Raw genomic sequence first — 14,256 nt, 5'->3', positions numbered from 1 at the left:
TAAAAATACAGTTTTAGCATTTTTATTTTATTTATTTACATTATATTTCTAGGTAATGTAAAGCATGTTTTAATTTAATACATTGGTGTAAGTAATTAATACATTAACTTCATATAAGTTGTGAAATTAATTTATATGAATTGAATATTGAATTAAAATATTAATATATCTTATTTTGAAATGACTTGGTCAGAACCATCAAAAAGCCAAAAACGGGCCTAAGGGTTAAGAAGTTTACTTTTATATAACTGCAACTTTCTTTGATTGTGAATCATTTTTAACATTTATAATGTCAAATATATGTTTTTATGTATTTAATACACCATTGGTGGTGTTTAATATTGAATTGAATACTGTTGAAATATTAATATAACTTATATTTATTCATTTTAAATATATCGTAGACCTGTGGGTTTTATTTAATGCATTATTGTTCCATTCGATATTTAAAAAAAAGAAACAAACCACTTTTGTGCTTTCATGATAACATTTATATGTAAATACAATCGTACAAAATGTTTCATCTAGTACAATTTCAAATGTTTACTGCTGAGGTCAACAAAAACAAAAAATGTACGACAAAAATCACATCTACTTTTAAAACAATGGATCAGATGTAAATATTTATAAATAAAAATGTAACTTTTTGTACAATTTCCTACCGAACACTTATGAGCTAATGTTGTTGTTGTTGTTTTTTTTTTTAAGTGAATTTCTTAATGTAGCAAAGTTTCAGGTAAGAAATGAACAGGAAGCCCGCTAGCATGACAGCTAACGCTACGTGGTTCTCCCACAAGCCCCACGTGTCGTACTGGATCCCCAGATAGTCCAAGTACTGCTCGCCTGTGCATCTGCAACAAAATGACATTGGAAAATTACTATTTCAATCTTGTAAAATTGTTACCACTTTACTCATTTAAAATTACTATTTTAATCTTGGAAAATTATTTTCACTTTACTCATGTAAAATTACTATTTTAATCTTGTAAAATTGTTACCACTTTACTCACGTAAAATTACTAATTTAATCTTGTAAAATTACTATTTTATGCTTGTAAAATTATACTCTCGTTAAATTACAACTTAATTCTCATTAACCTTACATTCTCACAATTACCTTTGAAAATGTATTTGCCTTAGCTTTATGCTTGCAAAAATGATAGCTTTATTCTTGTAAAATTACAACTTTTTCCTTTCGATTTGTATTTTAATTTACTAATTGTAAAAGAAAAAAAAAATCCTCATAAAATTACATCTTTATTCGTGGAAAATTTTGTAAATTTTAACTTTTTTTTTAATCATTACTACTTATAACTGTACACCTTTGCAAACATTTTGTAAACAAATTTTTATTACCAGTAAAATACAGTACATTTAGTTAGTGTTTAGATTTTTAAAGTTACTTTAGCAGCAAGTTTACAACAGAGCAGCAAACTGGAGTCCGTGCCGCATAACCCGGCAAATTTCTTCCACTCACGTGAGTCCAACGGCGGCCGCCACGCTGCAGTTGCAGCCGGTCACGGCGGCTGACACGTTGGCATCCCGGCAGAATTTTAACCCCACAAACTCGTTGATATTCAGGGCCTGAAGGTCCAAAAGTCCACAGTGAGAGACGAAAGACCGAGGGGGGGGGGGTTTGTTCCGTCTCTAGCTGGATTTACCGCCAGGCCGTAGCGAGGAATACTGAAGTACTTGAGCCAGGCCAGCCAGTTCATGATGCTCGGAAGGTTCACCAGAAGACCCGAGAAGATCTACAAAAAAACGTACGTGTCCGACATCCACTCAAAATAGATTCCAAATTCTGCCCTTTGCGTTCCCTCACCATCATGAAGACGAAGGTGATGGTCATGAAGATGTTGGCGAGCGCCACCACCGTCTGGTCCGCCGAGATGGCCATGGTCATGGCGGTGGCCGTGTACGCCACCAGCGTCACCGTCAGCGTGAACACGGAGAAGGCGGACCAGGTGCCCTTCAGCCCTGAAGCGGGTTCACGATAGCAAGAGGAGAATGGACACAAACAAACAATGGCAAAATATTTTTGACGTCTTGAACTCTACCAATGGTTAACTTTTTTTATTTTTTTTTTTATTTTATTATTTTTTTTTTTACACTTGTATGTAAGGAAGCGTATTGGGGGGGAAACAAACTGTTTTTCTTAGTTTTTTTGAATATTTATTTTTTTTCTATTTTTTTGAATGTTTTCTTTCTGTTTTACTGAATATTTTTTTCTGTTATAAAAAAAAAATATTCTGAAAAACGGGGAAAAAAATATTCTGAAAAATAGGAAGAAAAATCACTCAGAAAAACAGGGGGGAAAACAGTATTCAAAAAAATGTATTCCAAAAAACAGGAAAAAAAAAATATTCCAAAAAACAGAGCACCAACTTCTGTTTTTCAGAGTAATTTTTTCTGACCTCTGAACTCCAAGTGACTTGTTGCAGACAACTGACCTGTTTTTTATGACTGGATAGTTTTATTTTCTGTTTTTTTTAAATAATGTTTTTCTGAGTAATTTTCCTCCTGTTTTTCGGAATATTTTTTTCGTAATATTTTTTTTATGACATAAAAAAAAATATTCAGAAAAACAGAGAACAAAAAACCCTAAAAAAAACAAAAAAAACAAAGCTCCCCCCAAAAATTAGTCAGAAAAACATTTTTTTTTTTTTTGCAACGGTCTTACCAATCATAAAGTATACGCCGCAGCTGAAGATGACGGAAGTGACGGTGCGCAAGGCCACGTCAGACAACACCTTGGACAGGAAGTAGACGGACACTCTGTAGTAGCCGTTGATGTACTCGTGTCTGCGGCATAACCAGCCATATATTATTTACAATAATACTTTTTTTTTCTTTTTCTAATACTTAAATTGTTTTTGATGTGAACGAAAATACCCAAGTTTGGCAAAAGCGCTTATATAAGTTTGTCAAAAACTAAAATGGTCTTTAATGTCTATACATATAATACACGCAATACATATTTTAAGTTTGTCAAATATTCAAATGGGTCTTATATTTATTAAAATAGATATTTTAAGTTTGTCAAATACCCTACTTAAATTGAAATTGATATATGATGTTTACGATAAAAACGTATTTGATTATTTATTTATTAGTTTATGTCATACTCAAATGGGACTTGGATGTTTGCAAAAATACATATTTTAAGTTTTTTGAATACTAAAATCTGTGTTCACAAAGTACATAATTTTGTTTTTCGAATACTAAAATATTCTGTGATATTTACGAAAATGTGTTGTTATAAATTTGTTGAATATGCAAATGAAGTCTTTCATGTTTCCAAACTACTGTACGTATTTTAAGTTTGCCAAGTGGCGACATACAGTATTGCACCAGTACTCTTTCACTTTATCACTGAACTGGATGGATTAATAAAAAATAAAAATAAAATAAAAATTCTTAATTGACAACATACGTGAATAGCTTCCGCTCAGCGATGAAGAGCTCGGCCGCCGACACGGTGCTGAAACATTGGTTGGTAGTGATGAAGAAGAGCGCCCCCATCCTGGAAAAAGAAGAAGACAGGTGAGGCCTTGTCTGGTTTCCACTCTCTGACCCCCCCCACTGGCGTCCTCAAGGGACACCGCTAAAGCCTCATCCAGCAAGCGTGAATGCAATGACCTCTTATGGCGGGTCTGGAGACCGGTTCAACTTTCAAATGTGCTTTGCTGACCTTGTGAGTACCAGCTTGTGCCAACGTTAAGAGGATTAGCGAGCCCCCATAGGAATGAATGCAATTCTCAACGAGGCATTATGCACGTACAGTACAGGGATGTATAGGCTTTTTTTTCTTTTTTTTTTAAATTGTGAATTTTTGCCACTAGAGGGCAACTCATTTTATGCAATTCTCAAGATGTCTGCTTTTGCGTTGGAGCTCTTTATGCGTTCCTCAACTCACCTGTTCTGAATGCCACTCTGATCGTCTTGGACCCTGAAGAAAATGGCTCCCACAATGAGAGCCAGGAAAACGTGCACCCCCACCTGCACAAGGGGTGTAAACAAAACACACGTTTGGCTTACTATCTTAGTTCATTGACAAGCATTTCCTAGCTCAGGGGTCAGCAACCTTTCCTGTCAAAAGAGCCATTTTAGGCCAAGCAAATAACCACAAATCTGTTTGGAGCTGCAAAACTTTTGAAGATTTTGATAAACGAAACAGTGTGTTAGTGTTAATTTACTGTATTGAGGGCCCAAGAGCTAATTAGAGCTGCACCAGAACACAAAAATATCAGAGCATCCAATACGTAGAGATTCATTTTCTTGTACTTTATTTTTTTTATTTTATTTTTTTGTAAGTTTTTCATACATTTTTAGCATTTTCTTCCTTTCTGTCAAAATTCTGACATTTTTGGCAATTTTATGCTCCCATTATGGTATTTTTTGCCTCTTTTTATTTATTTTTTTATTTTTTACATTTTTACTTTTAGCCTTTTCTTCACTTCTGTCGAATCTCTGACATTTTTGGCAATTTTATTACATTACATTATGGTATTTTTTGGCCTCTGTTTTCTTTTTTTTTTAATAGATATTTTTAAACATTTTTCTACCTTTTTATTGCTAACAATTTTATGACATTTTTGGCAATTTTGTGGAAATTTTCAAGATTTATTTTTGTTGTTTGTGGACATTTTATGGGTACTTTTTTAACATTTTCTTTTCTGCTTTTTTTTTATTCTCTGACATTTTTGGCAATTTCATGGACATTTTATGGTAAATTTTCTGCTTTTCCTCTTCCATTTTGGGTATTTTATGATAACTTTGTGGACATTTTTAGGTATTTGTTCAAACTTTTTAATCTACCTTTTATCTCATCTACCTTTTGTCTCTTTTTCTGACCACATTTGGACTCGGGTATTTTTTTGAACATTTAATTATTCATTTTTTTATCAAATGATCTAAAAAAATGAAAAGGAGAGGGACTAAAAGAGCTGGTGGCGAGTGGATGTTTGCTGGGGATTTGACAACAGAGAGTCTGAAAAGCGAAAAAAAGTTTTAATCCCAACAATTGACACATTATGACAGATCTAAGCGGTTCCCAGGGTGAAGGGTTCACCTAATAAGCTCCGAGGCGCTGGAGTGATGGAATCGTGACGACGTCATGTGATGCGTCGCCCGTAGCGCCGGCCAGGGCTATAGTGGGGGTTTGGGTTCAAGGGGGACTTAGGCCAGATATGATATCAAGCCCAAAGGAGGCAAGAGTCGGGTCACTGCAGTCACCAAAGCCGATTACGGCGCCCACGCCGTCCAGATCCCCATTGGTGGGATTATGGAGTCTTATCTGGGAGCAATTGGCTGTTAATAATTCTTAAAGTGAGGAGACTTCTCAAGGCTTTGAAACGTCAGGTTGATCCCACCAAAGGGCGTTCGTCGACGACTAAATCATCTTTGATGTTTATGAAAAGGAAGAGTTCAAATTTTTCAATGTTTACAAAAAACGTTTGCAATGGGGTTTTTGTTTTACTTAATTGTCTTTGATTTGACGCCAATACTTTTATTTGTGTCACACAAAATTGTCTTCAATGTTTACAAAAAGGTACCTGTGCCACAGACGTTTGCGGGTTCAGCATGAGGTTCTGGAAGGTTCTCCGCAGCACCCAACGCAGCTGGTGGCCAAATGAGCTGTTGTATCTGACGGTACGGGAGGCGGGCGGCGGGGAGTGCCGCCGGTCCTGAGCGATTCGCTCCAGCTGCGCCAGCGTGTCGCTGCAGTAGCCGCTGCTCTTGTACTCCTCAACGAGGCGCTCCTCCATTCTCTGTCTGGACCTGCCCACCTCCTCCACGTCCAGTTCTAACCCAGGAATTGGACGTAAAGGTGCTAATAAAATATTACAGGACTGACTGCGGCCACTCACCCACTTGTTTTAGACACATCCACATACAAATGTAAAAATGAAATTGTAAACATCACCTCCTGAAAGGCAGCCTTTGGACATGCTGGTGACAGCGAAGTCGCCGTTGATCACATCCAGGAAAAAGTCGGCTGGGTTGTTGTGGGGTTCGCAGCAATATCCTGAAAGACAAATTCGAATTTTGAGTCTCATCTGCATACTTGTGGGAGGATATACATAATAGCCGGCTTGACTGAACGACAAGGGTCTCAGGATTGACCCCTGGGGAACCCCACAAGCCACGACAAGACGCAAAACGCACGAATGCTAGCTTCCATGATGGCTAAATTGTCTTGCATGTACATTAAGGTGAGTGAAGATGAAGTTATCTTTGGTGTTGTCAAGTTAGTTTAATTGAAGACTAAATCATGCTTGATGTTTACAAAAATGTTTTGTTGAGGACTAAATTGTGTTTGTGAAAGTCTCGGTTTTCTTTGTTCTATGTTCGGTTCAATGTAAGCTACAAAATGTCCAATGTATAAAAAAATACAATGGCTACGTTTGTTCCGGTACTCATAATTCTGAGAACATTTGATTGAGGATTTAATCAAACCAGGAAGTGTGTATGGAACTTGAACTCGGAAATCCCACTTGCAAAGTCGGGGGGTAAAGAGAAGTAGCCCAACTTCACCGACAGACTACAACGTAACGTCACTGGCGACCCGTTGGGAAACACAGACCGTGAATGGCAGAACAGAATTTACTCGAGTATAAAACTAGATAGCTTTCTTTATTCAAAAATATTCAATATAACTCCACGTATGCGACAGTATGCCGCTATCTACCTGCATAAAATGATACGGTGAACTACGGAACTGTATGGAATGCTTATAAAATAAGAGAAAAACAATAAATAAGGCAAAATTGCGAGAAGGCAAGTTTGCTGGAGGGCAAAATTAGTTTTGAGGACCAATATAAAAAAAACAATTCATCACTATCCGCCATTTTGTTTACTTTCGCCTCGAACGCTTTCAGGTCAGAACTGGGAAAAGTGACTGTTAAAGCCGACTTCCGACCGTCCGGACCTAGTTAGAGCATCACCTACAGGTCTGGAGTGGAACAACAGTTGTTTTTTTGTTTTTTTCAGTCAAATGGTATGTTTAGGATTCTTGGGCCTTAGCAGAATTCATACTTATTGGGTAAAAACAAAAAAAAAAAAAACAAGCTACAGGGGGGCCAAGCGATTACCGATGTTTGCAAAGTAGTCCAATGCGTTTGGCGCCGGTCCGTGGTACACCGTCTTGCCTCCGACCAGCAAAGTGAGCGAGTCAAAGAGTCTGTAGATGGAGTAGCGAGGCTGGTGGATGGACATGATGATGGTTCTCCCTTGATTGGCCATCCTGTAGCCACACGAGTCAGTACAGATGTAAACATTTTGATTGATAGCTAGCTAGCTAGCTAGCTAGATAGCTATCTAGCTAGCTAGCTAGCTAGCTAGCTAGATAGATAGATAGATAGATAGATAGATAGATAGATAGATAGATAGACAGGAAGTGTTGGTCTCTAAAGTTATTAGAAAACGATTACTGAATGTGTCAATCCTTTCCCATCCTGTCTTTTAGGCATACAGGAAGAAACTGCTCTCGGTTCATTTTATAATATACGTACGTACCTTCGTAGCAACAACAAGACGGAGTTAGCTGTGCTGGCGTCCAGGCCCGTGGTGGCCTCATCCAAGAACAACACGGAGGGATCGATGATCAGCTCCATCCCGATGTTGGTCCGCTTCCTCTCGCCTCCCGAGATGCCGCGAGTCATCTGTGTGCCCACCTGGGAAGACCGAAGAAGGAACATTTCCACAACAATCCCCTTCCTGAAACGGACCTTTCTGTATCATGTTCACCATGCAGTCGGCCACTTTGGCGAGGCCGAGTTCCGCGACAAGGTGATTGACGCGGGCTTCTTTTTCGCGCTCAGACACGTGCGCGGGGAGGCGCAACGCTGCTGAGAAACGGAGATTCTCCCTCACTGTTAGCGTACCCATGACCACGTCCTCCTGGTACACAGGGAAAACTAGCGTGTAAGGTGAATTTGATGACTTAATGCCATTTGTGTAAAGTTCTTGTTTGTCCATTAATGCTAGCATGGCATTTAGGCTAGTATGCAAGCTAATAATGCAAGCTAATACCATTGATGGGCCCAGTGCTAGCGTGTTAACCAGGCTAGTAGGCTATGCTAGCTAACATAATTGAATTTATGCTTTTGAAAAATGGTAGATGTTAGGTATGAAAAATTCATTATTATAGTGAGGAATAATGCACTGGCCTGGAAACAGAAGTTTAAAATATAAAAAAAAAAGACTTTCCCATATTTAGAAAACAATCAATTGATCTTTAATTACCAAGCAATTAGGGATGTAATGATAAGGGCAATATCGTGATATCGTGACATTAAAACTGCCACAATATCGTCGTCGTAATGTTCACATTATTTAAAAGGACCACAATTGTTAAAAAAAAAAAAAAAAAGTCAGGTTGATTTCCATTTGTGGAGTTCTAGCACCCTCTAGTGGCTAGTTTATTAGTTCAATTTAATTTTCATTAGTGATGTTTTGGCCTTCCATGTTTAAAATCTATGCTAATTGTCAGATGAAGGGGAACCTAATTTGCTTATGAAGCAATCAATGTGTGCTTGCATTAGCAAGTAAGTGCCTCAATATTGTTATTAGAGATTGTAGGTGGTTTATATGCATTGCTGTTATGTACAAAAGCGCAATATTGTGCTTTTTTTTTTAGTATGAGCTCTTTTTTTTTGTACAATATTGTGATCTTTTTTAAATATCGCTAACCCCCCCCCACAATATTGTCCTTCATATCGTGACCTTCGTATCGTAATGTTTGGATATCGTTACATCCCTACTAGCAATATAATTAGTTGTTGTGATCAATTAGGGACATGTACTTAAATGTTTGTTTGGTAAATAATACATTGAAAAAAAAAGGTACCTGGACCACATAGCCAGACAGACACTTGAAGGTGGGTGCTTGCGGCGCTCCGTCGATTAAAACTTCCCCCGAGAGGCCACATGGATCCTTCCTCGCAGCAAGAATATCCAAAAAACTTGGCAGAGCGACATAAAAAGATATCAAACATTCATGCAGACATCTATTTTATTTTTTTTCAGAAGTCAGGTGCACTCACGATGACTTTCCGCTTCCGGTCGGCCCGAGAATTGCGTTCAGGCCAGGCCTCATGATACCACTGCAGGACAAAAACAAACACTTAGTAATGCAAAATATTTCTATTAATAAACATGGTGTCGACTTTTTCGACTCAATTTTTTGTCATTTGAAAAATTTCCCCTTAATTTGTCCATGTATAGTTCACAATATTAGTCATAGTCATGTTCACAATATCTAAAGGGAACATATCTGTTTAAAAAGTCAGGTTGATTTCCATTTGTGCAGTTCTAGCACCCTCTGGTGGCTAGTTTATTAGTGAAATTTCATTTTCATTAGGGATGTTTTGGCCCCCATTTCGTGATAATTATCGGTATCGTGACCTCCATATCGTGATATCGTGTCGTGACGTTTGGATATCATTACATCCCTATTATACGTACTCTTCGAAAATAAAAACACTTTTTTTGTGTTTCTTTACTTTATCTGTCTTTTATTAAACCTACAAATGTGTCACATCATTTTGCCTGACCTTGCGTAAGGAGTTTTAGGCTAGCTGTTTCACATCCTTTCTCAGAAAAATACTCGTGCACGTCACGTGTGTTCGTTGGGTCACACGTGACGGCAGAATGGGCCACTTAATTACCGATAACAAAAAAACAAAAAAAACAAAAAAAAACGAATCGTTGACAAATTGAAAGGGCGTTCCGTGAAGTTGTTGGTCCAAAAATAGGATTAATCAGGTCTTCTGAGAGGCCAGAATTGTTTTGATACAGTTATTGTATTGAATCTCATTAAATTTGTGTAAAGTGGCCAAAGAGTTCAGCGAGAACAAGCCATACACACTCACACATACTTTGTACAGTCGAACAAAATGGAATTAAAAGATTGACCAGAAGCTTGGCCAAAGGTCACGTGACGCCGTTCTAATGCGTTCCCTTGGCAGACGCCGACCGCACTGAGAGATTATAAGCAAGAAACCGTGCGTAATATCATATGATTAATGCAAGGAATAATTCGGTCTCGCATGGGAAACCACACACACAAATTTCTTTGTATCATCGTGGGGACTTCTCATTGACATTGTGCCTTTCCCGAACATCACCCATCAAAAATGATTGCCTCCTTACCCTAACCTCAACCATAACCCAATTCAAACCTAAACCGTAAAACCAAGTCTTGACCCTCAAAAAGAGGTCTCAATTTGAACAAAATGTCCCCACAATTTCAAGTCGGTCCCCACAGTGGTAGTTAAACCTGGAAAAACACGAGCACACGCAGGACGGAAAAATAAATAAAAAAAATAATCATTTCAAAAAAATCATTTATAAAATAAACTATACCAAATTATTAGGATTACTAGAGTTGAGAGGTTATAAAATTAGATTTGACGTTGTTACAAAAAGGAGACAAAGTCACAAACACAATAAAAGGACTTTGCTGTTTTTTTTCTGTTAGCAATTTAAAATATTACAAACTTTCATTTAGTTAAGAGACACATTCAGACACGTTCACAAAAACACACAGGGGGGAACTATAAATATAAAAAGAGTGGATTTTGTTTTTAAATTGAAAAATTACAAAATTGGAGCCATCCTTTTTAATTATTATTTGTATTATTATTTTAAACTTCCTTATGCTAAACGTTTTAAAGTTTGTTGAATAATGTTTTAATATTGTTATTGTATGTTTTTTTTTGTAAATTTTGTAACATATTTTTATTTATTTTGTTGATGCTTATGTGTTGCCTTTTCTTGTGTAAAGCACATTGAGTTGCCTTGTGTATGAAATGTGCTACTCAAATAAACTTGCCATGTATTAATTAATATTCTATTTCACACTCGTACAAAAGGACAGAAAACCACAAAAACACATTTACATTTGCTTTTTTTTTTTTTTATGACAATTTACAAAATTAAAGAACAAATACTCACAAAATACACCCCAGCAGTGAACTATAATGTTTTCAGTGTTATCAACAAATTATTGGAATTAATGGCATACGGTGGTATGAAATAATAATCAATGGTCGTACATTGAGGCTATAAACACGCATACACAAAAACACAGCCATGAGGTAACCTACAGAAGACTTTTTTTTTTTTTTTTTAATTGACAATTTACCAAATGATTGGGATTTTAGGAGGTATGAACATTATTTTACGCTAATGCAAAGGGACAGAAAGTCACAAAAACGTCTTCTTGAAAACATCCAGAATGCTACTAAAAAATAGATTTTTTTCTTTTTACAGTCAACAAATATATTATGATTAATTGAGAAGAATGTAATTAATTTTTATACAGCTACAAAAGGTGCTAAAATTGACATACCAAGCCACCAAAAAAAACAAAAACAAAAACAAAAAAGTACTCACTTGAGGTCCGATAGTATCTGGCGAGGACTCGTGGTGTTTTTGCAGAAGAAGCCGTCCCTCACGTGAACTTTGTAGCCGACCTTGTGGAAGCTGACGGTGGACCCGCACGGCTGCCTGGCCGGCGGCTCCGTCACCGCGGCGACCTTTGAACCCAGCAGGCCGTTGACGCCGACGTCGTCCAGCATCGCTACGTTGACGTGACAGCCTCGCTCCATCTTGCGCACTGTCAGCAAAGTATGCATTATTATTATTAGTAGTAGCAGTTGGACTAAAAAAAATAATTTAAAAGGTCTGCTGTGTCTTTTTTTTGTAGATCTGCTCCTGATGGAGATGTCTACCAAATTTCATGTGGCTAAGCGAAATCGGTTTTGGGGGCTGAATTTTCAAACATTTCCAAATCAATTTTGGGTGTTGCTTAAATGAATGATTTACGGCGAATCACCAAACTTGGCTGACTTGCTCTGCTAACATGCAATGACAAAAATTAAAACCCTTGGACAAAAACTCGAGGAAAAATTAGTCTTTGAAGGACTTCTAGAAGTAGTCGAAATAAACAAAAATGATCTGCTTTGATCCAAAATGGAAGACTTCCTGTGTCGTTTTAGGCATTGGTTCTTGAGACTTTTTTTGTGGGTCTATTCTCGGTAGACCTGCCTACCAATTTTTCTGTGGTTAAGTGGAATTGTCTTTGTGGGCCTGAATTTCCAAACATTTTCAAGCCAATTCATGTTGGGGCTCACCCCTTTGTGCTCAAGCCCATATTATACAAATAATAAAATATTTGTTGTGTAATATTTTTGGAGTGGTGGGACTCAATTAAAAAAAAAAAAAAGTCCAAATAGTAAGAACCAATTGCAATTAACCCAATTTTTCATTTTTTCATTGCTTGACTTTCCACTTTGTCTCAACTGCTGCCTAATGTAAAAAAAATAAAAATAAAAATAAAAATAAAAAATTCAAGACGACGACAAAGGCATTTCTGCAGTCTGTCAAAAAAAAAAAAAAACTGAATTGCACTACTGTTTACCCTGTCCGAAATGGCCGCTTCAAACCAAACTGTCAGACTTGTTTTTACGGCTTCTCCAGACTTTTTTTTTTTTTTTTTTCCCCCTGTATTCATGACATGTTCACCAAAAATCATGTTGCTAAATCAAACAGGCTTCCGGCTGAATTTTTAAACAGCAAATTCACACTTCATCACAAAGACTAAATGAATGGAACACAACGGCTTCATTAACATATTGAATAAACATGAAGCTTGAATAATGTCAATATTATTTGTCCATGAAAACGGAGACAAGGTTGAGCTGATTGCAAACATACAAGTGCAAGCTTACTTTTGGCGTCTGAAGAACACGCGAACGGTTGATATCAAATTGTATGTTTACATATGAAGACAATATAATGTATTTACATATGACTCGTATTTAATTCATTTTGTTTAAGTTTAAAAATTTTATGCCGTGGCTTTGGAAAGTGTATTTGAGGAAAACTAGAACTAGCTACTACATGTGTGTTTGCTTGGGCAATTTTGAAATAATTACAGTATATTTTTTACACTTTTTTTTTTTTTTTTTAAATGGTAAAATTGTCTAAAATGCATGTTTTTATATTATATTGATATCATAAAGATAGTTACATTTTTTGTAAGTCTGATATATTTAAGTACCAAAGACTGAAAATATATCATAAAATAAAGTGTACAATATATTTTTTAAAAAGTATAATTTAGCATGTCCACGATTGACTCATCATGTATCACAATGTTGACTAAAAGAAACAAAAAAAAGCATACGGGCGAAGAGCAGTGATGCCATGTGAATTTCTCTATTTTTGTGCTTCTTAAATAAATATGAAAGCATAAGGAGCAACTCACCTGCGGGCCTTGCGAGCGAGCGAGCGACGCTGCACTGTGCAGGAGGAGGCGAGAGACGCCGACAAGCATCTCATGAGAGCTCCGAGTCAAAAGGTCACCGTCACAGCATGCTGCTTTAACCCTTTGCTCACTGCTCTTAACAGCACAAACACAACAGCGCTAAATTGTTTTCTTTTTTTATTCTTATGACCAAATATTAACAATTAATGCACAGTACACTGTTTGCGAGTTTTTTTTTTAAATCTTACAACCAAATATTGACATTTTAAAAACAAAAATTTCAGTGCATTAAAAAGATCAAGTTTATAATAAAATATAATCCCAGCAATTAAAAATAATTCTATCCATCTATTTTCTTGAAAGTTCATGTTTCCTTTTTTTTTTTTTTTAAATGATCACATTTTTAATGAAGTAATTCTGCTAACAAACGGATGCTTAATATTGTATTTCAAAAGTATAAATAAAGAACATTTTTAAAACTAACCTTGATCAGAGGTTTGGGAGAAAAATATAAACAATTGGAGATATTGTACGTTATTATTGGGCAGTGACAGTGATATTGGAATAAAGACAATATGTGTGAGCATTAGCTGGCCTGGGTAGTTCAAGGCGGATGTTTAACCAGTGAGCTCAGCATCATGCACACATTCATGGCTAATGGCGTATTTGTATTTAAAAAGTGTCATCTGATGCTGACATTGCTGAATGGCGACACGTGTTTAATCATTCCAGTGAAAATATGGATGAATTAAAATTGGAAAAAAAAAAAAAAAAGTTCAAAATGGATGTTAACTTTTTGTATTATGACTATTCTGAAATTATAAAAAAAAAAATAAAAAAAAAAATAAGGGCAGCGCAACGTCTTGGGCAGCGCTGCCTTGTCACTAAACAAAAAAATATTGGTGTCAAAGTCACTGTTGTGCAAAAAAATGTATCTTTTCACAAATAGCTTGGTTTTTATTTTTTTAAATATTTTTGTA

General features: G+C 36.5%; 1 protein-coding gene across 2 annotated transcripts; it reads right to left on the bottom strand.

Annotated features, from left to right (window-relative positions):
- Positions 1-482: 482 nt before the first annotated feature.
- abcg2d (ATP binding cassette subfamily G member 2 (JR blood group)) lies at positions 483-14,105 on the bottom strand. Of its 2 annotated transcripts, XM_077524962.1 has the most exons (16): positions 13,277-14,105; positions 11,401-11,623; positions 9,048-9,107; positions 8,852-8,966; positions 7,750-7,902; positions 7,519-7,676; positions 7,095-7,246; positions 5,927-6,028; positions 5,556-5,806; positions 3,917-3,999; positions 3,434-3,523; positions 2,681-2,802; positions 1,823-1,977; positions 1,662-1,751; positions 1,478-1,584; positions 483-851 (listed from the first exon to the last, which is right to left on the bottom strand). In XM_077524962.1, the coding sequence occupies exons 2-16, from the start codon at positions 11,613-11,615 to the stop codon at positions 704-706; spliced, it is 2,001 nt and encodes a 666-aa protein (XP_077381088.1). In that variant the 5' UTR covers positions 11,616-11,623; positions 13,277-14,105; the 3' UTR covers positions 483-703. The 2 variants fall into 2 exon arrangements, with proteins under 2 accessions (XP_077381088.1, XP_077381087.1); XM_077524961.1 differs by having other exon boundaries at positions 11,401-14,105.
- Between the last annotated feature and the right edge of the window lie 151 nt (positions 14,106-14,256).

This window comes from Festucalex cinctus, chromosome 6 (genome assembly GCF_051991245.1).
Source record: "Festucalex cinctus isolate MCC-2025b chromosome 6, RoL_Fcin_1.0, whole genome shotgun sequence".
NCBI lineage: Eukaryota > Metazoa > Chordata > Actinopteri > Syngnathiformes > Syngnathidae > Festucalex > Festucalex cinctus.
This window is presented reverse-complemented; position numbering and strand designations above follow the sequence as displayed.

Coding starts and splice junctions, on each gene's coding strand:
- abcg2d (XM_077524961.1), bottom strand. CDS start 11,642: ATGCATACTTTGCTGACAGTGCGCAAGATGGAGCGAGGCTGTCACGTC. Junction 3,524..3,916: donor CAGAGTGGCATTCAGAACAG/GTGAGTTGAGGA, acceptor TTCTTTTTCCAG/GATGGGGGCGCTCTTCTTCA. Junction 852..1,477: donor GCGGCCGCCGTTGGACTCAC/GTGAGTGGAAGA, acceptor ATTTTGTTGCAG/ATGCACAGGCGAGCAGTACT.